General features: G+C 51.5%; 1 protein-coding gene across 2 annotated transcripts in view; it reads right to left on the bottom strand.

The window, feature by feature from the left end:
- Positions 1–12,640, bottom strand: part of ST8SIA2 (ST8 alpha-N-acetyl-neuraminide alpha-2,8-sialyltransferase 2) — a 75,597-nt gene extending 62,957 nt beyond the window's left edge. Inside the window, exon 1 of one of the 2 annotated variants that reach the window (XM_003268525.3) lies at positions 12,366–12,640. In XM_003268525.3, the coding sequence (XP_003268573.1) occupies positions 12,366–12,463 (98 nt within the window). In that variant the 5' untranslated portion in view covers positions 12,464–12,640. The remainder of the gene's footprint in view (positions 1–12,365) is intronic. The other variant, XM_012507178.2, reaches the window with a different exon arrangement.
- Positions 12,641–13,111: the final 471 nt, after the last annotated feature.

The following is a 13,111-nucleotide window of genomic DNA, read 5'->3' as shown; positions in this document are numbered from 1 at the left end:
CCCTGCCCCAGGCCTGTGGAAACAGAAACTCCAGGAGGTGTCCAGCGTTCTGTTTTTAACAAATCCTCGAGGTGATTGTGATGCTCTCTCAAGTCTGAGAACCGGCTTTGGCATCTCAAGCCTCCTGGAATCCATCTCACTTTCTCCTTCCTGCGGTATTATAGAGAGTGTGTGGCTTGAGCCTAAAAGGGAAGAGACAGCTGTGCCCTACCTCTTCCCAGCTCAGCAGGAGCCAAATCTTGGGATCAGTATCTTGGACTCTTTTCTTTTCAGGTTCACCTTTGAGCCAAAAACACTGTTTAGAGGCCACCCCTAGGCAGGTGATAAAGAAAGGGACTTCCGGAAGCTGGGTCTGGGAGGGAGGGGGCTCTGGACTGTCTTGGCCTCTCTCCGCCATCACTCTGGGCCCTCCTTGCAACTTAGACTTTGGCAAAACCTTATGGGCCCCTCCACTAAACTTAGATGGGCAGGGCAGCCAACAAGAATTCAGAGTGGCCACACAAAAGTATGCTTGCACTTTCCACAATCCTAAATCCCAGATGTTGGGTATTTGGGATTTGTATTTTTCTAATTCTATGTCTATAGCCACACCTCCCCCCTTTTCTCCCTCCATTTCCTCTGTATCTGCTTTTTGGCACTGTATTATTTTTAAAATTAAATAATACCCACATTGATGTTGCTTTGTTGAAAATCACAACTGTGCTCTTAAAATAAGTCAGTGTGTCCCGAGCACCTGCCGGGCACTCTTCTGGCTGCTTGTGCGTGTGTGTGTTTCAATTGTGGTAAAACACACATAACATACAATTTACCATCTTAACTATTTTTAAGTGTTTGGTTCGGTGGCATTAAAACATTCATATTATTCTGCAGCTATCATAACCATCTGTCTGCTGAACTCTTTTCATCTTGCAAAACTGAAACTTTATACCCATTACACAAATTCCCCTTCCCCTTCCCCAGACCCTGGCAACTGCCATTCTACTTTCTGTCTCGATCAATTTGACCACTCTAGATGCCTCATATAAGTAGAACCATACAGTATTTGTCCTTTGGCCGCTGGCTTATTCCACTTAGCGTAATGTTCTCAAAGTTCACCCATCTTATAGCTTGTGTCAGAATTTCCTTCCTTTTTAAGATTGAATAATATTCCATTGTATGGATATACCTTTTTAAAAAAAATTTTAAGAACAGGGTCTTGCTATATTGCCCAGGCAGGTCCAAACTCCTGGGCTCAAGCTATCCTCCTGCCCCTGCCTCCCTAAGAGCTGGGATTACAGGGGTGAGCCACCACGCCCAGCATCTGCCATATTTTGTTTATCCATTCACTCACTGATGGACACCTGGGTTGCTTCCACCTTTTAGCTACCGTGAATAAGGTTACTATGAACATGGGTGTATAAATTATCTGTTCGAGTCCCTGTTTTCAATTTTTTTTTTTTTGAGACGGAGTCTTGCTCTGTCACCCAGGCTGGAGTGCAGTGGCGTGATCTAGGCTCGCTGCAACCTCCGCCTCCTGGGTTCAAGCGATTCTCCTGTCTCAGCCTCCGAGTAGCTGGGACTACAGGCATGCAGCACCATACCCAGTTTTTTTTTTTTTTTGTATTTTTAGTAAAGACAGGGTTTCACCACGTTGGCCAGGCTGGTCTCAAACTCCTGACCTCAGGTGATCCACCCGACTTGGCCTCCCAAGGTGTTGAGATTACAGGCGTGAGCCACCACACCTGGCCCCAGCTTTCAATTCTTTTGAATACATACCCAGAAGTGGAATTGCTGGATCATATGGTAATTCTATGTTACATTTTTTGAGGAACCGTCATACTGTTTTCCATAGCAGCTGTACCATTTTACATTCCCACCATTTGTGTTTTATTTAATCCTCAGAACACTGTAAGTTGGGTATCATTAACCCCATTATACAGATTAGGAAACTGAGACTCAGAAAGGTGAGGTCACTTGCCTGAAGTCACACAGGTAGTAAGTGTTCCACTGAAGACTGGAGCCTTAATCTTCCAAGAGTAGCTCTCAGTTGCTCCAAAGGTATGGCCCAATGTCCTGAATCATATGCCATGAATCCAGCTTTGTCAGTCCTTACAGATAAAGGTAAGGCCCCAGGTTGGCAGCAGGGAGAGATGTATGATGAATACCTAAGTGAGTCATTCTGGCATTCTGCTGGAGGTTAGAGCTATGGTGGGCAGTTCTGGCAGGTTGGGGAAGGGCCTGTGGAGCCTTAACTGGCTTTACTACCAAGGCTGGGCCATCACGGGTCTTTCTTTGGGATGCCGTCTGTCAGCATGTTGCTGCCTTTGTGTCCAGCTGGCCTAAGAGGCTCCCTGCCCGGGCCAAGACAGAACACCGTGGGGAGTTTCTCTCTTGCCCTCCTCTTTGCTTCTCCTGGGAACTAAATGTTTTGATTAGCGTACAATTTGGGCATCATCCTGAGTTCACCTAAAGTCAAATCCCAAATTGCGGGAACCTCAGGAGATGCAGTAAGAGGGCCTTTACTGCTTACAGGAAAATAGCAAACTAAAGTCACCTGCCCTATCAATTTATGAATTCACTTTCTCCAGACATCTTATGCCTCCCGCCTTCATTATTTAAGCTACTCTGGCATTTACCAAAAAGGCGTGAATTAACCCTGGGTATCACTCCTCTGCGTGCAGCCAATTTTCAAAATTAGAACTGGGGAAGCTCAATAACAAGTGCTCACACCTCCCTGGGTAGAGTCCAGGCATGTCTGCCTCTTCCACAGCCTCCGCTGAAGTGTTGTGCCCAATGGTGACAGATGCCATTGTGTTCACGAAGCTATCTGACATTGGTGAGTCTATTCTATAGTCTCAAAAGTTTCCAGCATCTTTGTGCAAACTCTCTGCTTGGTACAGAAAATGGGATAAAGTGTAGGAGGCCCAGGGCAGGAGGCATGAGGCATGGGGGCGAGCAGCCAGGTAACCTCAGTATAAAAAAGTGGCTAAGACCAGATGGACCATGGAGTGAGGCAAACCTGGGTGGAATCCCAGCTCCGTGTTTACTAGCTGTGTGACCTTAGCAAGTCCCGAGACCTCCATGAGTTTCCATTTCCTCATCTGCAAATGGACTAACAGGGTGCTTGGGAAGGTTGAGTGAGGTGATACATGTGAGCTCTCAGCAGAATGCGGTTACCGTACGAAAGGGGGCTCCCTGGGATGTGCTATCTCCTTGCATGAAGCCTGGCCCCTCCCCGAAGGGCTCCCTCCCTCCCTCACTGCCTCCCTCCGTCCTTCCCTTCCTTGTCAGGCTCCACTGACCTGGGGAAGCTGACAGCACCAACCCCTCTGTCTTCCCATAGAAGAAAACTCCGCCAGGACTTAATCATTTGTGCTGTTTTTCTCTTCTCTCTCAGTGTGTGTGTGTCTCTCTCTCTGGTAATGAGATGGTCAAACAAATACCGTGCTCCGGAGCCATTCTGATGAGACTCCTTGGGGGGAAGCTGGTGTGAGAGGAGAGGAAAAGCGGGGAGGCAGAGGCGGAGTGGTGTGCCCCTGGCCCTCATTCCGCATTAAGCTGTTTTGGAGCTGGCAACCCTAAATTGTATTGATCTTTTGGCTGCCATGTCCCATTATGGCCTGGGCTCCAACATGCTGCCCCCTAAGGTTCCTTCAGCATCGCTACATCCCAGGGTTCTCCCTCCCACAGACCTTTGTGTTTCCAAAGCTTATTCCTTGAAAATACAAGCATGCATCTCTTCCCCACTGGATGTCATTTAAGACATCGTTTTTTGGAGAATTATCCTTGTTCCCGGGAGCCTGGGTTTGAATCCCAGCTCTGCACCTTACTAGCTGTGTTATTTAACTGCTCCTGGCCTCAATTCACTAATCTGTAAAAGGGATATAATAATAACATAGACCTCCTCAGACTATTGGGAGGATTATAGGTGTGAATATAGCTAAAGTGTTTAGAAAATCATTTGGACCGCAGTAGACACAGACAAAAAATGACTTTGTTGTTATTCTCTCCTGGCCATCAGCCTCCATGGGGAAGGAAATATGTGAGGAGTGAGGCTATTTCCTGAAGTGAGCTTTTCAGAGTACCTTGTGGATCCAGACCCCAGACTATCAGATTTCAAGGACCCATAGTATTTCCAAAACACTGGGGTTGGGGACTCATGAGGTTACCACCCTCTTCGGCCAAGGGAGAATTTCATAGCTACCATCACTCCCTTTCATAAAAGAAAGGACATCTTAGTATCCCAAAGGAAAAAGGAACATTATCTCAGAATATAGAAGAGTTCTTTTCAGGCAATGGCAGCTGGCAACTTGAAACTATTAATAATCATGGCTACATTGAACTTTTTTTTTTTTTTTCTGGCTCTTTTCAGCTCACCACTTATCTGTGGCTCACCATTTGGGAACCACTGACCTAGGGGTCCTTTCATCCTTTGGCCATCAACTAAGAAGCTGGAAGAGGAGGAGGAGGAATTGTTTCCCTGAACCTTAAAAAAGGTCCAGGAAGCGGAGCTGAGTCCCTCTGCATTCCTCCAATAATAACAAAAAGGCGCTGGGAAACCCTTGGACAGAGCTGAGAGCTTCCTGCTTGCAGAGCAGTTTGGGAAGTCAAAGGCACACCCACACAGCAAGGCGGGATGCTGGATTTCCCAGGGGAGCGAATCGGGATTCCCAAGTGCTTGAAAGTGTCAGGAGGAACCTCGACTGCCAACGTGTAATACAGACACATGTCGTGTCGGGGCCACTGCTCTCTCCAGTTGGAGCCGTTCCCTCCTTGCGATCGTCGCGAAGTCAGTGACAGCCAAAGCTGAGAAAACACGGGACACACAGGTCCCGTCAGGACACCGGGCAGCTTCCTAGCCGGGTGATAAATTGCAGGAGACGGAGAAGAATTTAAAACCAGCCCAGATGCCACCCAGAAGAGCGAGTGATCTCAACGCTTAAGGACCAGCCTCAGCTCTGGAGAGATGGTAAGCAAGCCCAGGGGCAGTCAGCCAGCCGGTCACAGGGGACGGTGTCTCACCCCACAAGTGCCTCTCTGGAAGATGAGCCTGTCCCCACACCCTGGCAGGAGACAGCCACCTGACTCACCCAGCTGGTGGCTTTCATGTTCCTGTCCCGCCCCAGGCCGTTTTCACTGTGTCCTCCCATCTGTCTCTTAACTCATTTCTGCTTGAGACAGCTGAGAGAGATGAGGCTCCTGACCTTATCTAGGGTCCACACAGCTGCCCCAAGTCTTGACCCATCATCAGGATTCACTGGTTTGACCAGTGTTTTCAAATAAAAACACCACTAGAAGTTGCTTCCTGAGGAAAATCTTTGAGACGACACATCCCGACCTGACCTCACATTTCTTACTCTAACACTCAGTTTCCAGCATCCTACCTGGGGACCAGCCCTTGCAAGGAAACAGCTGGCCCTGCGTTCCTGGTCTGCTCTCAATGCCACTATGGAAGCCCTGAAGGGGATTGAGGTAGACGGGGCCGGCTGTCCTTCCAGGCAGGAGGGGGCGGCCTCAGCAGCACCGTGGGCAGTGGGGGGCTGGAAAGAGTGCTCTGGAGAACCAACAGCCGGCAGAGGCTTTTCTGGCATCTGGGCTCTAGATCTTTGGTTTTTTTTTTTTTTTTTTTTTTTTCTTTTTTTTTGAGACGGAGTCTTGCTCTGTCCCCCAGGCTGGAGTGCGGTGGCACGATCTCGGCTCACTGCAGGCTCCGCTTCCTGGGTTCACACCATTCTCCTGCCTCAGCCTCCCGAGTAGCTGGGACTACAGGCGCCCGCCAACACGCCCGGCTAATTTTTTGTATTTTTAGTAGAGACGGGGTTTCACCGTGTTAGCCAGGATGGTCTCGATCTCCTGACCTCGTGATCCGCCCGCCTCGGCCTCCCGAAGTGCTGGGATTACAGGCTTGAGCCACCGCGGATCTTTGGTTTTTATCTAAACTGGCAGGGGGCAAACACCACTGGGTCCTCTGCTTTTACAAATTAGAAAGCGGCTTTTATTTCCATTGGCCCCAAACATTCTACAATGGTGAATAACGTCATAGCCAGACCGTGCTCTTCACTGGGATGCACCCTCCATGCTGGGTACATAGGAAAAGCAGGGAGCTTCCAGATCAAGCATAGGGTGTTTAATTGTTGTTAGAATAGTATGTACTTTTGGGAGCAGAGAGGCTGAATGCTTATTTTTGCCATATCCTCGGTCAGAGTTTGTTCATTCAAAAAGTATTTTATGGGCTTCATTTACTAAACCATATACGTATCACCAGGGGCTGGGGATAAAGGATAAATATAATTGTGAAATGCATCTCCATGGGGTGCTGCATGATGGGGTGCTAGGGTGCACACAGGAGGGGCAACCAATGCAGATGTCTCGGAAGGGGACGGGGTCTAGGAGATAGCAGATCTTAGCCTGGAAGGAGAAGACAGAGCAATGAGAGAAAGGAAGGGCCTGGGAGGAGCGGGGCAACAGCAGGAAGGACGGTGTGTGTGCAAGGAGGGCATTCCACAGAGCAGGAGCGGGATGTGCAAAGGCACGGAGGTATGAAATCCTAGGACATTTTGGGGAACCTGTAAGCAATACAAAATGGCTGGAGCCCAGGCCGGCTACAGAGAGAAGCAAAGGCCAGATGATGCATTGCTTTGTATGCCCTGCTAAAAGCAACGGGAGCCTTTCTAGAATCCCCTCTCTCGAAGAAGTATTTATAATTTGCAATGTACAACATTTCCAATTTGTAAAACCTAAAACATGTTTCAGACCTAGCAACCCTGCCTTACAGGGGGCAAGAGGCCCTGAGTGGTGAATTGGTTTCTAAGATGGTATCTATTTCCAATTTAAATGTGATGTTTGGAACAGTTGGCAACGAGGACTTGGAGCAAGTGAGTTAAAACCAGATCTTCTTTCTCTCCTATTTTATCTTCCAATCATGCTTATACTTCAGTGAAGTACACCAGGACTAGGGAGAAGAACGGGCTTTTAAAACAAATTGCATCGTCTTGAGAAAACTTGTGTACTTCTTACAGAGTGCCTGGACTGCAACTGCTCAAGGTCATTTTCTTTCCCATCCACGTGCACTCATCCACTAAACGATGCACCTCACCTCACTCTCGGCTGTTGGCAGTAGTTGCTGCCTGCTCCCAGATCTCGTCATGGCTGATGATCAGAGCTAGCCTCTCCTTGTCTAGTGTTTTCCCAGACAGGGTCTGGTGTTTGGCTGGGGTGCCCTAGGACCCCTGGCCGTGGTGTACCGGACAGCATCAGTTCTGATGGGTCAGAGGTCCATTCTAACAGGTTGGTGCTGGGGAGGGAACAGTTGTTAAATATCTTTACTATCTCCCCTGCTCCAGACACTTAGATGCCCAAATATACAGCATGTAGTATCGAGGCAGGCCCTTTCGATTGACATCAGAATCAGGTTTGCAATGCAATAAGAGCTTTCCCTCCTCCTGTCACTTTAGTCCCAGACTCCACCTGAGAATCTGGAATGCTCATACCCATGGCAGGTGACCTTGTGTAACAGGCTGGGGTTAATGCCATTCTGTCCTCCAGCATGGCACTGAACTTAGCTGGACTAGAGGGACATTTTGGGGAGATGTGCTCAGAGTCCTCCTCTGGTCCTCCTCATTCACCTTCTCTCTTTCTAAATGACTGATGGAGAAACTACTAAGGCCAGAGCAGGCTCTCAGGAAAACTCTGGGCCTTTAGAAGAACCACCAGGGATGAGTTAGTCTTCAGATATATTCCCTAACATTAGCTCAGGGTAAAAAAAATAACTCAGAGGACAGGGCAGTCTAGCATGATGGTCAAGAGCGTGCATGGGTTTCAGCCTTCCACAGAGCTGCTTTATGACAAGTTTATCAGCAGGGTATACAACCTCTCCAGGCCTCGGTTTCTTCATCAATAAATGGGGATAGAAATGGTACCTACCTTAGAGGGTTCTGGTGAGGATCCAACAAATGTGTTTCAAAGCAGTTAGCCTAGCATCTGGCTCACAGAGCTCTACAAACAGTGCCACTGGCAGGTGATCACTGGATTGCCATGAGGCTGGAATGTGTTAACATCTATAAAGCACTTGGAATAGCTCTTGGCTCTTAGGAAGCACTCAGTAAATGCTAACCATGATCGTCATCTTCACCGTTGTCATAATTGCGATTGTTATCATTACTAGTCACTCAACTTCTCTTTAACAAGATTTCTGTAATTCCTTTATGGGTAGGGGAACTAATATGAGGATTAGGGCACTGGGTTACAAAAGAGGAGACCTGTGCAAGCCTGCCCTGCCCTTAACCAGCCAGGCTGTGATCTCAGATTAGTGATGTTACTTCTCAGTGTCAAATTTACCCTAATTGATAAAAAGGAAAGGTTTCTACAGGGAGAGCCCTATGCTCTCTTCCTGTCCCAAGGCTCAGTGAGTTCCTTCCTTCCTTCCTTTTTTTTTTTTTTGAGAGAGAGTCTTGCTCTGTTGCCCAGGCTGGAGTGCAGTGGCGTGATCTTGGCTCACTGCAACTCCTTCCTCCCAGGTTTCCAGCCATTCTCCTGCCTCAGCCTCCCGAGTAGCTGGGATTACAGGCACCCACCACCACACCTGGCTAATTTTTTTATTTTTAGTAGAGATGGAGTTTTACCATGTTGGCCAGTGTGGTCTCGAACTCCTGACCTCACGTGATCTACCTGCCTGAGCCTCCCAAAGTGTTGGGATTACAGGCGTGAGCCACCTTTCCCAGCCAGCTCTTAGTTGCAACTTTGCCCAAGGATGCTGTGTGTGCCCATCATTATGCCAGACTCAGGAAAATATTTATCCAACAGATACTTATTGAATGCCTTGTGTGCCCAGTTCCATGGACACCATGATGGGCTAGATGGCTACGCCTCACAATCCCCTAGTGGAAGTTACACTCAAGATTAAAGGCCAAGAAACAGTCAGAAGATTTTAGCTTACAACTTGGTCAAATTGGATCTAAAACATGGGAGTCTGCATGAATTGATCAGGGGCTGTTTTACCAAAGCCCCACCCAATTTCTGACTTAGAATTTGAATTCACTCCTTGGCTACCAGGCAGCACTCTCTAGGTGCTTTGCAGAGAGCTTATCTTTCTACATTTTGTTTTCTTATTCAGCTCCAGCTGAATGAGAGCAAGAGAGTCAGAAATGGAACTTTTGAAAATAATCACTAAGGAAAAGAGATGTGTGTCTCAGAAAACTCCCCTCAAAGAAAGCCCTGCCCCTCAATTCATGGTGTATAATTTTTTTCAGGCAGGACAGGACCTCTGAGACCACCACATTAAAAGCCTCATTTTATAAAAATGAGAATCAAGAGCTTCGGAAAAGTAAATCTCAGTTTTATTCCTCCAGATAATACACATGTAATTCACTTTCTTTCACTTTTTAAAATTCCTTAATCCTTGAAAAAGTTACCCCCAAAAGAGGTTCCATCTTTCCTTCCTTCTAACAGATCACAGGGTCCCACTGTTCATTACTTTCCAGAAACAGCCATCCTTTTACAGAGCCATCGCTTTCTCCCAGGGGCCGACACGGGCAAATCATCTGTAATCCTCCCTAGCACAGGTCCGGAGCAAGTTGGGGATGGAGGGGCAGGGCTGGTGCAGCAGCCTCGTGTGCCTGAGTATGATTCGAGGTCTCCAGGAAGGCATATGGTGAGGAAGGCGGAGCCCTCTTGACACCCCTCACTGGCCACTGTGCCAAGGCTCTTATTGGGCACTGAGCCCAGCTGCTCAAAGTTGGGGTAATTCCAAGAATGAATTTAGTGTTAAAACCTCACTTGATCCGGGAGGGGTGGCTCACGCCTGTAATCCCAGCACTTTGGGAGGCTGAGGTGGGCAGATCCCCTGAGGTGATGGAGACCAGCCTGGCCAACATGGTGAAACCCCGTCTCTAATAAAAATACAAAAATTAGCCTGGTGTGGTGGCACATGCCTGTAATCCCAGCTACTTGGGAGGCTGAAACAGGAGAATTGCTTGAACCTGGGAGGTGGAGGTTGCAGTGAGCAAAGATTGTGCCACTGCACTCCAGCCTGGGCGACAGAGTGAGACTCTGTCCCAAAAAAAAGAAAAAGAAAAAAAAGAAAAGAAAAGACCAAAAAAAAAAAAAAAACCCACCCTCACTTGTAAGCAGACAGAAGGTGCTGTTGGGATTCCCATGCTCTGCCCGTGTGTCTCCTCCTCCAGCCATGGTGAATCCCAAAATATGCCTCCATTCCTCTGGATTAAACATGTGTGGGGCTGACCGTGGGTGGGGCTAGAGTGCCTGTCCCAGTCGAAAGGCATATGCAGTGTTGATCTAAGGCAGCTACATCAGTCTCGGAGACAGGGTGTCTCAGGCCTGGTCAGGACTGGTCAAGCCAGTGGTCAGCCTGGGACGAGAGGCAAGAGAGGGAAGGAAGATGCCACAGGAGGTGACACATCAGACTTGTTTGACTGTTTTTTCCTAGGATTGGCCCAGCAGAGGCAGGATAAAAAGAAGCAGGGAGCACTCAAGTGAAACAAGTCCCAGGGGTGTGTGCGTCCGTGGGAACAACCTGATGTGGGGAGCGTGGGCTCCACCGTGCATTTGGCAAGAAAGTGCAACATTCTGTGCAAAGTGATCTCCTGATTGCATTTTAAAAATTAAAAGTTCCCAGCATGTGGAAGGTATTTGGTAAGAATTCAGTGAATGGCTGACCTAGGGGTGCCTGGATGAGCACAGCATTTATGTTTTTATAGCAGAACAATGGGCAGCGCCGGGCCTTCCCTCTCACATGGGAAAAGGTCAGCAAGTGATGTGAGCCAGGCAGTGCCCACATCCGGAACAAGAAGCCGAAGGCCCCAGAGGAAGGCCCTTCTCACCGCATCTTCCATTAATTACCCCAAGACATGACTTGCCCGATTTCCTTTCCGATCCACGTTTCTGAGACGAACAGCTATGAACAGTAGCATGTTTATCTCTGCGTGGGAGTTGGTGGCACGTTGTGTATTAACTACACAGCATTTGTGAAAGTTTTCGGGCTCTTGGGGAAACCGAGAATGACAGGAGAAAGAGGCAGGGAGAGGGTTCTGGAAGCCCAGTGGAGTTCACGGAAGGAATTCCGGGGAGATGGGCAGGGGCGGGGAGAAAATGAGAGCAGGAAGCCGCACTTGTCCCAAGTTTTTGTCCTTGGGGCCCCCGGCATCCTGCCTGGGCCCAGGACTGGCATCTCCCATTTGAGGGACTGACAGCGTGGCGGACCCTCAACTAGCACAGATAACAAATGAAGTAACAAATGGGACAAAGGAGGGGCGCACGCGGCGCGGGACTCGAGAAGAGCGCCTGGCAGGGCACAAATCCCACAGAGGAAAGACCTTCTGCCCTCTCTGAGACCTCACTTCCCCTTGCCCAGGGCCAGGAAGCTCTCCTCGGGCCTCCTCAGAACCCCGGCTGCCTCCCCACCTGTCGTCTACCGCCCTTTGGAGGTTCTGGAGAGAGGCCCGGCCCGGCGAGCCGAAGGCTGCGGGGCGGGGCGCGAGTCTCAGCCTCTGGGACACACCGCGGGTGCGTCCCGCGCCTCAAGTGCGCGCTCCAGGAAGTCCGGAGCCGGGAGGATCCTGGCTCGCGGTCCCGCCCTACCTCTGGCGAGGTCGGTAGAAAAACGGGCCAGATCGCCCGCCTGAGGGCCCAGAAGCCCACCGGGCGGCGGTACAGACTTTAACGAAATGTCTCCGTCTCCGCGCTGCGAGCGCTCAGGAACCCAGGGTCGCCGGGGTCGCCGTGGCTTGGCGGAACGTCCAAAGCCAGGCGAGGGCGGGGGTCTCAGTCCAGCTATGCGAGCCCTTCTTAGTGGTGCCAGCTCCTACGCCGGGCTCCCGGGCCGGCGGGAGGCGCCTGTGCCTGTGTGCAGGGGACATTCCGCTTCCCAGTAGCCCATGCAGAACCCCGCCCTCCGCTCCGGCCCGGGGAACCCCTCCCCCAGCTCAGAGATCCCTGCGCGCCCCCTGCCCACTTTGCCAAGGCGAGAAAGCGGCCGTGTCGGAGACAAAGAAACTCCTGCCTCCCTCCACTCTCGGCCCCTCCGCCCGCCCGAGACACTCCCCGGCGCCCTCCCTCGACCCCGGCGACACTGCGCTTGGACACGCCAGGCAGGGGGGCAGGGTGGGCGAGTCCGCTTCCCGACGCGGGCCAGCTGGGGGCTTCCCGTGAACCCCGCCCGGGGACACCCCACGGCAGCCGCGCCCCCACCCTCCTCTCCCCAAACCGTCCCGGGCCCCTGTCACCGCCACCTTCTGCCAAACCGTCCCCATCTCTCCAGCGGAGCTACAGGGGGGCGCGGCGCACACAAAGGGGGTCGGAGGGTGGAGAGTACAGAAGGAGGGAGAGATCCCGCCAGGGCTCGTGGCACGGGCCTGGGCGCAGCTATTTACCCGATTTCTTCTTCGATCTCTGAGATGTCTGCGAAGATGAGGAAGACCACGAGCAGCGTGAGCGCGGCCAGCATCCAGCTCCGGAACTGCAGCTGCATGGTGGGTTCGCGCCCGCCGGGACCCACGCGGGCCGGCGCGAGGAGCAGGGGCTGGAGGGCGCAGCGGAGGACGCCGGAGCCTCCGCGCGCCGCGCGCAGCTGGTCAGACACCCTGCGCTCAGGGCGAGTCCGGCCGGCGGCGGCAGCGGCAGCGGCAGCGGCAGCGACAGGCAGGGGTTGCTCAGGCGCGGCGAGCCCGCTCGCTCCCTCTCGGCTCCCGCCGGCCCCTCCCTCCCTCCTCTCCCTTCCCCCGCCCCGCGCCCGGCTCCGCGCGCAGTTTGACAGCTTTGCTCCGCGCCTCTGCTCGCCTCCTCCCACCAACTCCAGCGTCCAGGCGCTAGCCTTTGCTTCTCCCGCCTGGCTTTATTCAGCTCCCGAGGGCGCGGGGATGCAGACGGAGACTGCCACTCCTGGCCTAGAGAGGCTGGGCTCTGGCCACCGCGAGCGACCGGGTACCGAGCTGAGCCCAGGGAAGTGCGCCCACCGTCCGGCGCACCCCTCAGGCTGGCAAACGCCCTCCCTCGCCCGCTCTTTGTCCAGCCCCCTCGCCTCCTCGCAAAGTTTTCTCGACACAAAGACCAACACCTGGGGACAGCCCCCAGCGCGCGGCGAGAAGGCGGTTTCAGCCAGGCAGATGTTTCAGCAGTT

The sequence above is a fragment of the Nomascus leucogenys genome, chromosome 6 (assembly GCF_006542625.1).
Source record: "Nomascus leucogenys isolate Asia chromosome 6, Asia_NLE_v1, whole genome shotgun sequence".
Classification (NCBI taxonomy): Eukaryota; Metazoa; Chordata; class Mammalia; order Primates; family Hylobatidae; genus Nomascus; species Nomascus leucogenys.
This window is presented reverse-complemented; position numbering and strand designations above follow the sequence as displayed.